Source organism: Anolis sagrei, chromosome X (assembly GCF_037176765.1).
Source record: "Anolis sagrei isolate rAnoSag1 chromosome X, rAnoSag1.mat, whole genome shotgun sequence".
In the NCBI taxonomy this organism is placed as follows: Eukaryota; Metazoa; Chordata; class Lepidosauria; order Squamata; family Dactyloidae; genus Anolis; species Anolis sagrei.
This window is the reverse complement of record NC_090034.1, coordinates 6,159,157-6,174,516: the sequence shown is the minus strand read 5'-3', so window position 1 is coordinate 6,174,516 and position 15,360 is coordinate 6,159,157. Positions and strand designations below refer to the sequence as shown.

Below are 15,360 nucleotides of genomic sequence, written 5' to 3'. Positions count from 1 at the left end.
AGCAGAAAAATATGTAATTTGAATTTCAAAGCAAATCTGATTGTACTACCACAGGCATGGGCAAACTTTTTAACTTGGGGACCACATGGCGGGCCGGAGTGGGATAGGTGGGCCCTCCCCAAGTCCCTTTCCTCTTCTCTTTTGGAGGCAGAAAGTGAAGGAATGACAGGAAACGTTTGCATCCCAAAAGGGTTGGCCTTTGTCAGGATGAGATGGTGGACATGACAGGAAAAGTGTCTCCGTGAGGCCCCATATTGCCACCTCCTGATATAGAATCTTAGAGCTGGAAGAGACCCCCAAGGGCCATCTAGTCCAACCACCTGCCATGTAAGAAGGCACAATCAAAGCGCTCTTGATAGACAGGCTCTGCAGAAAAGCCTCCAGAGAAGGAGACTCCACCACACTCTGAGGCAACCTAGGCCACTCTCCAGGAAGTTTTTCCTAATCTTTTCAGTCGACTCTCTTTCCTGCCATTTGAACCCATTGCTCCCTTGTGCCCTGGTTTTTAGAGCAGCAAAAAGTCAGTTCTCCTCCTCTTTCTCCTCTTCAGTGGGACACCCTTTGAAATCTTGAAACATGGTTCTCCTGTTCCCTTTCAACCATCTCTTCTCCCAACTAAACATCTCTTAGGAGGAAAGAAGGAAAAAGAGAAGGAAGAAAGGGAGGAAGAGAAGCATGGAAAGAAGGAAGGGTGGAAGAGAATGGAGGGAGGGAGGAAAGAGAGAAGGATGGAAAGACAAAAGGGAAGGGAGGAGGAAGGGTGAAAGGGAAGGAAGGAGGGAGGGAGATAGAGAGAGATAAGGAAGGAAGGAAGGAAAGAGAGATGAAAGGAAAGACAAAAGGGAAGGGAGGAGGAAAGGGAAGGGTGAAAGGGAAGGAGGGAGGGAGATAGAGGAAGATAAAGAAGGAAGGAAAGACAAAAGGGAAGGGAGGAGGAAAGAGGGAAGGGTGAAAGGGAAGGAAGGAGGGAGGGAGATAGAGGGACATAAGGAAGGAAGGAAAGAGAGATGGAAGGAAAGACAAAAGGGAAGGGAGGAGGAAAGAGTGAAAGGGAAGGAAGGAGGGAGATAAGGAAGAAAGGAAAGAGATGGAAGGAAAGACAAAAGGAAAGGGAGGAGGAAAGAGGGAAGGGTGAAAGGGAAGGAGGGAGGGAAATAGAGGGAGAGAAGGAAGGAAAGAGAGAAGGAAGGAAAGACAAATGGGAAGGGAGGAGGAAAGAGGGAAGGGTGAAAGGGAAGGGAGGAGGGAAGGAGATAGAGGGAGGGAGGGGAGGGAGGAAGAAAGAGGGAAGGGTGAAAGGGAAGGAAGGAGGGAGGGAGATAAGGAAGGAAGGAAAGAGAAGGAAGGAAAGACAAAAGGGAAGGGAGGAGGAAAGAGGGAAGGTGAAAGAGAAGGGAGGAGGGAGGGAGATAGAGGGAGAGAAGGAAGGAAGGAAGGAAAGAGAAGGAAGGAAAAACAAAAGGGAGGGAGGGAAGGATCGAAGGTTGGGAAGGGAGGAAAGAGAAAGAGGGAGAGAAGGAAGGAAGCAGGGAGGGAGAAAGAGGGATGTAAGGAAGGGAGAGAAGGAAGGAAAGAGAGAAGGAAGGGAGGATAGGATGGTGAGAGTGAGGAAGGCCAAAGGAAAAAAAAACCCAAGGGGCCACATCCACCCCCCCCCCCCCCCGAGCCTGGGTTTGCCCATGCCTGCACTTCCAGGTTTAATGTGTCAATTCAAATATGGAGATACAGGATCAATTTCTCATCACTTGCTGCGAAATCTTCTTGGATGCCATCTCCCTGGGGCAACTCTCTCTCCTTAAAACGCCACAGGGAGAGATGCCATGAGTATTTGAAATGTTGTCTTGGGCTTCCTAGCTCTTTAGACCATCTGTTATTTATACACCAGCAAATTCCCAGACATTAAAGGCACCCCTGAGACCGCATCAGAATTACATAACTACCTTCAGAGATGGGAGAGGAAGGGCCTTTTCAAATGTAGCTCCCCTGTTGTGAAATGCTCCCCTTTGGAGCCCATCGATGCCAACTTTGACTTCATTAAACACAAAGTAAAGACATAAAACCTTTGGGAATCACCTTCAAATGCTTAAGCACAGGATAATCTGTTTTCATATTTTCAACCTGTTAACATGTTTCGTACATTTTAGTCTGTTTCAATAATTGTATTAATGATTTTGAATTGGTTTTACTTGTGTGTTGCGTGGAGATCTCATGTTAAAAATGTGAGTTAACACATGTTCTAAATAATTTTAGTGTAAACTAAGGTGTTGAAGACAAATCATAAATTGAAACAGGTCTGGGTAGATTTGAGATAAAGTTCGGAGTTGAAATAACCGGTGCACCCACCACCTCTAGTTGTGCATTTTTATAATAATAATATAAATAACTTCATTTTTGTAGCCCATCTTCATCCCCCCAAAGAGACTTGGGGCGGCTTACACATGGGACAACGTGTCCCCAAAACATCAAAGCAAAACAGTTAATTAAAAACAGAAAATAGAATTAAAATAAAACATAGCAAAGCATAACAATCAGATAAAACACCACCAAATAAAGCATAAGGGCATAAAACACCTGAGGTTGCCAAAATCAGTGGCTTGTTGCCTGCAGCATGGCTAACACTGTTATGAGAATTAGCACCATGTTGTTTTTCAAGTGTCGAAAAGGAGTCAAGGTTCTGGTGGACAGGGCTGGGTGTGCTCCACACCTTCTCAAGATGGCTAGAGAGGACTACACTGACCAGGGGGATACTAACAGGGAGCTTTTTGGGCTGAGCGGGATGCTGATGGAAAGGCTAGTGATGGCCTCCCCGTTATTTGCAGACATTCCGACTCTCACACAGAGCCTTCTCATTTGCTGCAGGAGAAGATGGACAGGTCTTCAGAGCTCATCTTGATGTTGTTGGGCTTGGGAAAGTCAGGCTGTTCTCTTTGAGGTGCTCCACTCTCTGGTGCTTCTCACCATATGTGACTTTGGCACCCGTAACGTGGTCCTGGTTCAGGTGCCTTCGGAGGGCGATCTTAGCCAGGGAAAACCTGGTGTAATTGGGCAAGGCCAGGCTGGAGGAGGTCCTGTTGGGCTTCTGCCAGGGGCCGTGGCTGGGCATGCAAGGCCAGGCTGGAGGAGGTCCTCTTGAGCTTCTGCCAGGGGCCGTGGCTGGGCATGCAAGGCCAGGCTGGAGGAGGTCCTCTTGGGCTTCTGCCAGGGGCCGTGGCTGGGCATGCAAGGCCAGGCTGGAGGAGGTCCTCTTGAGCTTCTGCCAGGGGCCGTGGCTGGGCATGCAAGGCCAGGCTGGAGGAGGTCCTCTTGGGCTTCTGCCAGGGGCCGTGGCTGGGCATGCAAGGCCAGGCTGGAGGAGGTCCTCTTGGGCTTCTGCCAGGGGCCGTGGCTGGGCATGCAAGGCCAGGCTGGAGGAGGTCCTCTTGAGCTTCTGCCAGGGGCCGTGGCTGGGCATGCAAGGCCAGGCTGGAGGAGGTCCTCTTGGGCTTCTGCCAGGGGCTGTGGCTGGGCATGCAAGGCCAGGCTGGAGGAGGTTCTCTTGGGCTTCTGCCAAGGGCCGTGGCTGGGCATGCAAGGGACGACATCTTGCTCCAGGTGGGGAGGCGGGTGCTATGAGGTGCTCCGCTTCGAGGAAGGCCAGCCCAGGGCTCCCTAGATCTCGTAGGCCATAGCGTGGCAATTGATGGAGAGCTTGGGGTTCATGCTATTGAGGTGGTGCGGCGGGGGGGACGAGACTTGGGGTCCTCCAGCTCCAGTGCGAAGAGACCCAGGTTGGGCTCCACTTCGTGGCTTAAGTAGCCCTTAAAATTCACTCAAACAACACACCAACAACAAAAAAACAGTTATTGGAAATACTAGGATGGGCATGATCAAGATGTAAAAAGAACCGTGTATGGGATAGTGCAAAACAGCATAGTATAGGGTCAGGGGATTGGAAGAAGTGCAGAGAACTGAGCACTATCTCGTGGGCTTTTCTTTCTTTTTTTTCGTGTCGGGAGCAACCGCTCTGTATCTCATGGGCTAGGGAGTGGGCATTGATAAGTAGGGACTAAGTTAAGGTAAAGATTTCCCTTGACCTTAAGTCTAGCTGTGTCTGACTCTTGGGGGTGGTGCTCATCTCCATTTCTAAGCCGAAATGCTGGTGTTGAACGTAGACGCCTCCAAGGTTATGTGGCCAGCATGACTACATGGAGCGCAATTACCTTCCCGCCTGAGTAGGGACTAGTCATTCTCAAATGCTTGTTGGAACATCCAGATTTTCAGATCCCTATGAAACGAGGACAGTGCAGGGGCTTGCCTATCCTCCGTGGGGAGGGTGTTCCAAAGCGAGGGGGGGGGGGGGGGAAACACCTAGAATCATAGAATCATAGGGTTGGAAGAGACCTCATGGGCCTTTACGTCCCACCTCGGAGTTTAAGATCTTCTGGGGAGGTCCTGCTCTCAGCCCCGCCTCTATCACAAGTGAGATTGGCGGGGACGAGGAGCAAGGCCTTCTCAGTTGTGGCCCCTCACCTATGGAATTCACTCCCCGGGGAAATCAGATCAGCAACATCCCTCCTTTCCTTTAGAAGGAAATTAAAAACATGGATTTGGGACCAGGCGTTTGGGCAATCTGGTAGATAAATAAAGGACTGCGACGACGGATAGGAATAGACTATGTGGAATGAAGTATGGACTATGAGCTGGCGAACACTGAACATGAGATTGGTTATTGATTGTGATTATAGCAATTAAACAGTTAATTGCTATAACTGTTTAACTGCTGTTTTTATACGTTTTGTATTATTGTGTAGGCATCAAATTGTGCCTGTTTGTAAGCCGCCCTGAGTCCCCCCTCGGGGGTTGAGAAGGGCGGGGTAGTCCAACCCCATTCCGCCAAGAAGCAGGAATATTGCATTCAAAGCACCCCTGACAGATGGCCATCCAGCCTCTGTTTTAAAGCTTCCATAGAAGGAGCCTCCACCACACTCCAGGGCAGAGAGTTCCACTGCTGAACAGCTCTCACAAAGTTCTTCCTCATGTTCAGATGGAATCTCCTTTCTTGTAGTTTGAACCTCAGGGAGAATGTAACCCCATTTTAGTTCCCTGGAGAATCACATCCTTGGTTTTGTCTTCTTTTTTCCTGTCAATTCTGGAAAAATAAGAAGTATTTAAACAATCAGAGTAATTAACCGGGCATGTTTCACATAAAAGGGAGTGTGCACCCAAAAAACAGGAGTTTTGCTGTTGGCATTTTGTGTCTGGAAAGCATTACTCCCTCCCCGTGCTGCTTCTCTCCCACAGGATCTTTCAGAACTGGAATTACCATTTCTCCATCCTTTGTTCAGCGCTTGCCAGTGGGGAGATGTAGCAGGGTAGCAGGAACCTTGCCAAGGCAGTTTGCAGTCCTGGAGAGAGAAATGTGCCAGCAGAAAATTGACTTGTATGCTATAACATCCATCATAACTGTCCATACTTATAACATGTTTGATGTCTGTGCATCCGGTTACAACCAGGCATAACTGCTGATGGAGGAAATGTCAGATGAAATGGAGCGGGCCTGGGCATTTCCTTGAACAAATCACCAGGGAGATATTGTTTTGGTGGGAAAGGTACATTTTGTGGGACATCTGGATTTTACAGAGCCGTGATGTATAGCTCTTGAGATGCACAGCGCTGGATGAAAACTTTCCTGGCTTATATTCTTCTTGTACTATTTCTGGGGGGAAATACCTACACATGCTGAAAAGTTGGTTTCCCAAGTTCTTCTTGAACGAAAGGAAAGGCAAATGCAGGGTTGCATAAAAGTTGCTTTTAATATTGTGGGACAATATTAAACCCCTGTATTCAGCCTTGGTTAGACCACACCTGGAATACTGTGTCCTATTCTGGAAACCACAATTGAAGGGAGATGTTGACAAGATGGAATGTGTCCAGAGGAGAGTGACTAAAAGGATCAAGGGTCTGGAGAAGAAGCCCTATGAGGAGCGGCTTAAAGAGCAGGGCATGTTTAGTCTGCAGAAGAGAAGACTAAGAGGAGACATGATAGCCATGTATAAAAATGTGAGGGGAAGTCATAGAGAGGAGGGAGCAAGCTTGTTTTCTGCTGCCCTGGAGACTAGGACACAGAGCGATGTCTTCAAACTACAGGAAAAGAGATTCCACCTGAACATTAGGAAGACCTTTCTGACTGTGAGAGCTGTTCAGCAGTGGAACTCTCTGCCCTGAAGTGTGGTGGAGGCTCCTTCTCTGGAGGCTTTTAAACAGAGGCTGGATGGCCATCTGTCAGGGGCGTTTTGAATGTGATTTTCCTGCTTCTTAGCAGAATGGGGTTGGACTGGATGGCCCACAAGATCTCTTCCAACTTAACGATTCTATGATTCTTTGAATCTGGAAGAAGAGAACTTGATGTCGGGTGCAGTGTTTCCTAGTTTAATCTGTGACATTCAGTATAAATGTCACAGATTTAATAATAATAATAATAATAATAATAATAATAATAATAATAATAATTCGCTGAGGTTAGGGGCAAAGCACCCCTGTAAAAAAATTCGCTGAGGTTAGGGGCAAAGCACCCTTGTAAAAAATGCAAATAAAGAACTTCTTGGTTTTGTTTTGTTTTTTACTGAGAGAACACCTCTCTAGGAATATGTAGGTTTCTAGCATGACTCTGGTTTCCTTCTGCTGGAAGCTGGCCACAGAATAATATTGGAGGACCTAGAACAGTGGCTCCCAACCTGTGGTCCATGGACCGTCCGTCATCCACAAGAACAAAAATATGGTCTGCAGGCTCACCATTGCTACACCATTGCCTTCAAACCACACGGCAATGAGAGTGACTGGTCTCACAAAACCCTCTTGTAGTGCCGAGGCAACAGGGATATCGGGAGGGGAGAGGCTGACTACTCACAAAAGTTGACTACTACCACATCAGCTCTGGATCGTTAAATGTGGTTTTCTTTGGGTGAGCAGATGGTGACTACTGGATGGCATATGTTCTGTATCAGAAACTAGAGCTGATGTGCTCTATCCAATGCAGTTTTCTGAATCAACACCCTAAATAACCAAATTGAATCGAAAGTTGACCAAAACCTGATTTGTAACTCTTTTGGTACCAATGTTGGAGAGTGGTCCCTGGTCAAAGTGATCCATGGTCAAGTGGTGTCCTGGTCAAAGTGGGCCCTGATCAAGTGGTCTGTATTGAAGTGGTCCCTGGTCAAGTCGTCCCTGGTAAAAAAAAAAGTTGGGAACCACTGACTAGAGACTTCTACAGAGATGTTCCCTCTAACAATCTTTTAGTCCTACAGCATAACTGGAGAAAGTTGAACACATGGGAGGAGTTAGAGATTTTTAGGCAGAATATGTTTAATCAAATCCAGGAATAATCAGGTCCACAGAAGTCAAACCTGCAAATATGAATGTACAGATTGTATGTACCAGCCCAGAACTTCAGTGCTGTGCAGATGACCAAACTCTTTTCTTTCTTTTCCTCAGATGCACCTTCCGATTCCCCAGCACAAACATCAAGATCCATTTCACGTCGCTTTATCACAAAGAGGAAGTCAAAGAAGAAGCTTCATCACCTCCACTTCGGCCACTCTACCCACAGATTTCCCCTCTTAAGATTCACATTCCGGAGCCGGATCTCCGGAGCCTGGTCAGCCCCCTGCCATCACCCACTGGCACTATCAGGTAAGGAGATTGCATGTTGCCATCATTGTGGTTACTCCAGTGCTCAGGGCGCTAGCATCCAGTGAGTAGCAGACTTCCATCGCTCAATCAGTGCATGTCAACAATAAACCATGATTTGTGTTGAAGGTGGTTTGCTGCAAAAGAGATGACAATCAAACAAATATTGGTTTTTATCTACTTTCTTTCTATTTGTTTCTGTTCCACTCCTTTTGTCTGATCCTCTTTTGGAGTAGGCAACTGAGGAATTAGGAACAAACCATGTGTGTTGGTTTTGACGTTGAAATAAGCTATCGGTTGAACAAGCCAGGTTTGTAAGCCTTTGCCAGCAACAGATGGAAGGTTCAGATGGTGGTTTGTTGATGTGCACATCTATTTGTGTCAACAATCCATGATTTACTAACCAGCTTGTTGACACAAGTGGATTTGCACATCAAAAAACCACCATGGCTTATGTCAACCTGTGAATGTCTTTAGCGTGTTTTATACAGACTACCAAGTTGTCTTCCTCTCTGATATGTTGTTGTGTGGAGAGGCAACTTCCTGCAGGGACAGCACCTCATCACACTAGAGAAAAAAATCCACTTCAAATCCGGTTTCTGCCTCCTGCAAAATTCTGGGATTTGTAGTTTAGGGAGGAACCTTTAACAGCTTCACTAAACTACAAACCCCAGAATTCTGCAGGATTTTAAGTGGAGTTTTTCTGTAGCGTGATGAAGTGGTTGGAATGGGATGGAATGAAGTTTCACTCTACTTTGAGGTGGAGTTGAGTCTCTTTCTAGATTTGTAAATACATGTGCTTTTTTCACCAACCAGCAAAGGGCTTTTCATTCTCACTGACCTCAAATAATTGGTTTTTTGTTTTGCATTGTTTGAGTGAGTTTTAAGGCTGGTGTTTTGTACCCTTATGTCTTATTTGGTGGTCTTTTATCTGATTGTTATTATGATTTGCGATTTTTTAATTGATTTTGTTTTTGTTTTTAATGGACCTTTTTGCTTTGATGTTTTGTGGACATTTTGTCCCTTGTGTAAGACACTCTGAGTCCCTTCGGGGTGATGGAGGCGGGATACAAAAATAAAGTTGTTGTTTTTTGTTGTTAGAAACACAACAGGATTAGTACACAGAAAACAAGATCACTCTGCTGGCTGTTGTATTGGATCACATGTCAGACACTTCCCAAGTGTCTCGGACTGTGTGATATATCGGTGGAGATCCCAGTAAGGTGTCCTTTTGCAGCTGGCAGGTGGTAATTTTGTCAGCACCAATTGTGTTTAAGTGCAGGCCAAGGTCTTTAGGCACTGCACTCAGTGTGCTGATCACCACTGGGACCACCTTGACTGACTTGTGCCAGAGCTTTTGCAGTTCAATCTTTAAATTTTCATATCGTGTCAGCTTTTCCTGTTGTTTCTCTTCAATCCTTTTTTCGCCTGGGAGTGCAACATAGACAATCCATACTTTGTTTTTTAACACAATCATTAGTTCAAGAGTATTGTGCTCCAAAACTCTGTCTGTCTGAATTCAGAAGTCCCAGAGTAGTTTGACGTGTTCATTTTCTGTGACTTTTTCCGGCTTGTAATCCCATCACTTCTTTGTCGCAGGCAGATGGTGTTTGTGGCACAAATTCCAATGAATCATCTGAGCAAGGATGTTATGCCTCTGCTTGTAGTCTGTCTGCACGATCTTCTTGCAGCAGCTGAGGATGTGATCTATCGTTTCGCCTGCTTCCTTGCAGAGTCTACATCTGGGATCTGTCTTCGACTTTTCTGGCTTTGATGGCATTTGTTCTAATTGCTTTTTCTTGGGCTGCAAGAATCAGGCCCTCGGTCTCCTATTATTATTATTATTATTATTATTATTATTAATTTGTTACAGGGAATCTTTTTCTAAGATGTATGCGCTGTATATTTGAGTGTCTTCAAACTGTTTTCCACTTATTAAAATTACTGGTGATTTTACTGTCAGATATTTAGCTTTTTATCTAAGACTAGCTGTTCCCTGCCATGCATTGTTGTGGCCCAGTCTGTGTATATGTATTTTGTGTGTGTATATATGTGTGTTTGCATATATATGTCTTGGCCTATAAAACCCTATACAGCTCCAGCCCAGCTTACTTATCCGAACGTATCTCTCTCTACATTCCACCTCGTAATTTAAGATCTGCTGGGGAGGCCCTGCTCTTGGTCCCACCAGCGTCTCAAACGCGTCTGTTGGGGATGAGGGACAGGGCCTTCTCGGTGGTGACCCCTCGCTTGTGGAATTCGCTCCCCAGCGAGATTAGATCGGCGTCCTCCCTCCTTACTTTTAGGAAAAAACTAAAGACGTGGTTTTGGAGCCAGGCCTTTGGCTAGTGGGCACAACAGCACTTTAGGCACTGAACTCGGACAATAGGATTGTTCGAAAATTGGAAATGGCTTTATGACCTGTAATTCTGTGATGTATTCTATGTGGTTTTGTAATTTTAATTAATATCACTGCTTAATTGTTATGTAATAGATTTTATATTGTTGTTTTATATTGTTGTTTTGATACTGTTGGCATTGAATAGTTGCCTGTGTTAGCCGCCCTGAGTCCCCTCTCGGGGGTCAGAAGGGCGGGGTAGAAATGGTGTAAATAAATAAATAAATAAATAAATATGTGCGGTTTTGTGCATGCATTGTAATATGAATTTTGTTTTTTGGCTTTTTAAGTCCCCTTTGCTGTGTTTTTCAGTGCTTTTATGAGCAATGGTCACTCGTTGGCCTGATAGGTGTCTTGTGTCCAAATTTGGCAGCAGTTCATCCAGTGGTTTTTGAGTTATGTTAATCCCACAAACGACATTACATTTTTATTTATATAGATTTGCCTCCTTGTATAAGCTGCCTTGAGTCCCAGACCGGAAGAAGCATGGGATATGAAACAATAAATAATAGAGATGGGCAAACTGTCACGTCCAGTGTTTGGCACCTCTCGGTATTTTTCTGTTGCTGCTTTTGGCTGCTTGGGTGTGAGCTGCGAGTAATCTGAACATATGTATATAGTTAAAATAAGAGAGAGAATGTGTTCTATGTATTGTCGAAGGCTTTCATGGCCTGAATCACTGGGTTGTTGTAGGTTTTTCCGGGCTATATGGCCATGTTCTGGAGGCAATTTTTCTCCTGACATTTCGCCTGCATCTATGGCAAGCATCCTCAGAGGTAGTGAGGTCTGTTGGAAGTAGGAAAAATGGGTTTATATATCTGTGGAATGACCAGGGTGAGACAAAGGACTTTTGTCTGCTGGGGCTAGCTGTGAATGTTTCAGCTGATCACCTTGATTAGCATTCAATGGCTTGGAAGTGCCTGGGGGGAATCTTTTGTTGAGAGTGATTTTATGTGCCTGTTTGTTTCCCCTTTGTTGTTTTGCTGTTGTAATTTTTGAGTTTTTTTAACACTGGTAGCCAGATTTTGTTCATTTTCATGGTTTCCTCCTTTCTGTTGAAATTGTCCACATGCTTGTGGATTTCAGTGGCTTCTCTGTGTAGTCTGACGTGGTGGTTGTGAGAGTGGTCCAGCATTTCTGTGTTCTCAAATAATATGCTGTGTCCAGGTTGGTTCATCAGGTGCTTTGCTATGGCTGATTTCTCTGGTTGGAGTAGTTTGCAGTGCCTTTCATGCTCCTTGATGCGTGTCTGGGCAATGCTGCGTTTGGTGGTCCCTCTGTAGACTTGTCCACAGCTGCATGGTACACGGTAGACTCCTGCAGAGGTGAGAGGATCCCTCCTCTCCTTTGCTGAACGGAGCATTGGTTGGATTTTCTTGGTGGGTCTGTAAGTGGTTTGTATGTTGTGTTTCCTCATCAGTTTCCATCTGTGGTCAGTGGTTCCCTTGATGTATGGCAAGAACACTTTTCCTCTGGGTGGATCTTCATCTTTACTCTCGTGGCTTGTCCTCGGTGGTCTTGCAGTTCTTCTGATGTCTGAGGTGGAGTCTCCATTGGCCTGTAGAGCCCAGTTGAGGTGGTTCAGTTCATCTTGGAGGAGGTGGGCTTCGCAGATTCTTTTTGCACGGTCTGCCAAGGCTTTAATTGTGCTTCTTTTTTGACTTGGGTGATGATTGGAGCGTTTATGTAGATATCTATCTTGATGTTCTTGCCATACATCAAGGGAACCACTGTCCGCATAGGGAAACTGATGAGGAAACACAACATACAAACCACTTAAAGACCCACCAAGAAAATCCAACAAATGCTACATTCAGCAAAGGACAAGAGGGATCCTCTCATCTCTGCAGGAGTCTACCGTGTACCATGCAGCTGTGCACAAGTCTACAGAGGGACCACCAAACACAGCAGCATTGCCCAAACATGCATCAAGGAACATGAAAGGCACTGCAAACTACTTCAACCAGAGAAGTCACCCATAGCAGAGCACCTGATGAACCAACCTGGACACAGCATACTATTTGAGAACACAGAAGTGCTGGACCACTCTCACAACCACCATGTCAGGCAACACAGAGAAGCCATTGAAATCCACAAGAAGCATGTGGACAATTTCAACAGAAAGGAAGAAACCATGAAAATGAACAAAATCTGGCTACCAGTATTCAAAAATTACAACAGCAAAACAACAGAGGGAAAACAAGCAGGCACATCAAATCACTCTCAATAAAAGATTCCCCCCAGGCACTTCCAAGCCATTGAATGCTAATCAAGGTGATCAGCTGAAACATTCACACCTAGCCCCAGCAGACAAAAGTCCTTTGTCTCACCCTGGTCATTCCACAGATATATAAACCCATTTTTCCTAGTTCCGACAGACCTCACTACCTCTGAGAATGCTTGCCATAGATGCAGGCGAAACGTCAGGAGAAAAATTGCCTCCAGAACATGGCCATATAGCCCGGAAAAACCTACAACAACCCAGAACGTGTTCTATTTTCATTCTCTTTCTAGCAGAAGCATTTGTGGTTTTGTTTCCTAACATCCTCCTTTTGATGACATTAGAGTTAGGTCTTCCATGGCTGCTTTTGCAGGCGGCAGGGTGGCAAAAGAACTCAGCAAACGCCCTCCATTTTTAATGCTGCTGTTTATGTATCTCTTAGACCAGATCCTCCCCGCCAGCAGCACAGCCTTTGGGAAGCGGCTTTGTCGCAAAGAGAAAGTGAGAGATGATAATCCTGCCCAGTCCGACAGAAGAATGTTTTATGAAACGCTGGCCTGAGGCTTCCACATCCGCTGAGGCTTAGAAGCAGCAAATCTAACCCAGTTTCTGGGGGGAAAAAATACTTTTGAGGTTTTTGACTCTGGCCCAGCTTTTGCATTGTGTATTTCTTGTTTCAGGGGAGGGCCTGCTGAATGTGTAAACATCCCCTTTTCTGCTTTGCCCCACGTGAGACAACTCTGCGCCTTGCTTTCTGTTCTCAGGAAGCCGAGCGGATGAGATCAGTTCCTTTTGGAATATGAGAGTGATGTATTTTTTGTATGGTTTTTGTTTTTGAAAGAGTGGAGTCGTCTAAAAGCGACTCCTTTGTAGCTTGCTAGGTCCTTCTCTCTCCGTCAGACTCGCCTTAAAGCGGTGTTACTCAAAATGGTGACCTGTGGACCACTGCCAATCGGCGAGCTCTCTGGCTACGGCAATTTTCCAGGAAGGAAAGAAAGAGTTGTAGTCCGTGGGCACAATTGTGGCGCCAACCCTGGCACGTGAGCCTTGCCATTCCTTCACATCAGAGAGCACAAGATGCCCTGTCTTGTAGGGCTTTTAAAGGGATAAGGAAAGGGAGGTTGTGTGTGTTTGTGTGTTCAAGTTGACTTATGGCAACCCCATTACTTTAATAGGGCAAGAAATACTCAAATATGGTTTTTGTCAGTTCCGTCTCCTGGAACACAGCCTACAGCACCTGGTATTCATTAGTTCTAGAGGAAGAAAAAAATGGATTTCTGGAGCTGGAGTGTCTCCTATTTCTTTCATTACGGAAGTTGGGCTAGTATTGGTTTTGGACTACGACTCTCAGAATCCTCCAGGGTATTCAGATTCTGGGAGTTGGAATCCAAAAAGCCAGGGAAAAAGTAAACATCCCAAACGCTGTAATTCACTTGCAGAAATTATTGCACTCATTAGCTCTGGTGGGAGAGTAATTAGTTCAACCACCACCACAAATAACACAACAACATGAGGATTTAAAGATCGAACTGCAAAGACTCTGATACAAGCCAGCCAAAGTGGGCCCAGTGGTGATTGGCACACTGTGCGCAGTGCCTAAAGACCTTGGCCTGCACTTAAAAACAATTGGCGCTGACAAAATCACCACCTGACAGCTGCAAAAGGCCACCCTACTCGGATCTGCATGCATTATTTGCCACATTATCAGCTTTGAACGGGATTATATTGTCTACACTGCCATATATTCCAGTTCAAAGCAGATAATCCAGATTTTATATGGCAGTGTAGTAGGGGCCTAAGATTTGATTCCTCATTCAGCCAAAGCAGCCCACTCATTGGGTGACCATTATTCTTTGTTGAGTTCTGTTTTCATAGTTGTTTGCTATGGCTTTGTCTTTTAATGTTGCAAGCGACTTTGTGTCTCAATCAAGAAATAAAAGCAAGATACAAAGAAATAAGAAGAAGAAGAGGAGGAGGAGGAGGAGGAGGCAGATGAAACAATGGATCCCATCCTCAGCTGCTGCAAGCAGATCATGCAGCCAGACTACAAGCAGAGGCATAACACCCTTGCTCAGATGATCCATTGGAACTTGTGCCACAAGCCTGAAAAAGTTACAGAAAATGACAACGTCAAACTACTCTGGGACTTCTGAATTCAGACTGACAGAATTTTGGAGCACAAGACTCCTGACCTCACAATCGTGGGAAAAGACAAGTGTGGATTGTCGATGTTGCGATCCCAGGCGACAGCAGGATTGAAGAGAAGCAACTGGAAAAGCTGACCCGATACGAGGATTTAAAGATTGAACTGCAAAGACTCTAGGTGGTCCCAGTGGTGATCAGCACACTGGATGCAGTGCCTAAAGACCTTGGCCTGCACTTAAACACAATTGGCGCTGACAAAATTACCATCTGTCAGCTGCAAAAGACCACCCTACTCACTCAGATCTGCACGCATTATTCGCTGATACCTCACACAGCCCTAGACACTTGGGAAGTGCCCAGCATGTGATCCAATACAACAGCCAGCACAGCAATCTTGTTTGCTGTGTACGTATCTTGTTATGTATCAAGTAATAAATGCTTTATTTACAAACCGCCCTCTCCCCCCAAGGAGACTCAGTTGTGTCACTATAGGCAGTGATTGCTGACGAAAGCTTATTTCCACATGCAGAATTCTTTGACTTCAATAGCTTCAAATGGAATTCAAAGTAGAAAAGTAATCTGCTTTCATTTTACTCAGATTCTTTCCCTTCTTATAGATATCACTAGCTGTCCCCTGCCACACGTTGCTGTGGCCCATGGGAGTTCTGTGTGGGAAGTTTGCCCCATTTCTGTCATTTGTGGGTTTCAGAATGCTCTTTAATTGTAGTGAACTATAAATCCCAGTAACTACAAATCCCAAATGTCAAGGTCTATTTCCTCCAAACTCCATCTGTGTTCATATTTGGGCATATGGAATATTTGTGTCAAGTTTGGTCCAGATCCATCATTGTTTGAGTCCACAGTGCTCTCTGGATGTAGGTGAACTACAACTCCCAAACTCAAGGTCAATGCCCACCAAACCGTTCTGGTG

The 15,360-nt window shown here is 45.5% G+C and overlaps 1 protein-coding gene across 1 annotated transcript in view; it reads left to right on the top strand.

Moving 5' to 3' along the window:
• The window catches only part of LOC132782174 (forkhead box protein K1), a 124,830-nt gene that overhangs the window by 67,706 nt on the left and 41,764 nt on the right, over nucleotides 1–15,360 (top strand). Inside the window, exon 2 of the mRNA XM_060786899.2 lies at nucleotides 7,471–7,668. Within this exon, the coding sequence (XP_060642882.2) occupies nucleotides 7,471–7,668 (198 nt within the window). The remainder of the gene's footprint in view (nucleotides 1–7,470; nucleotides 7,669–15,360) is intronic.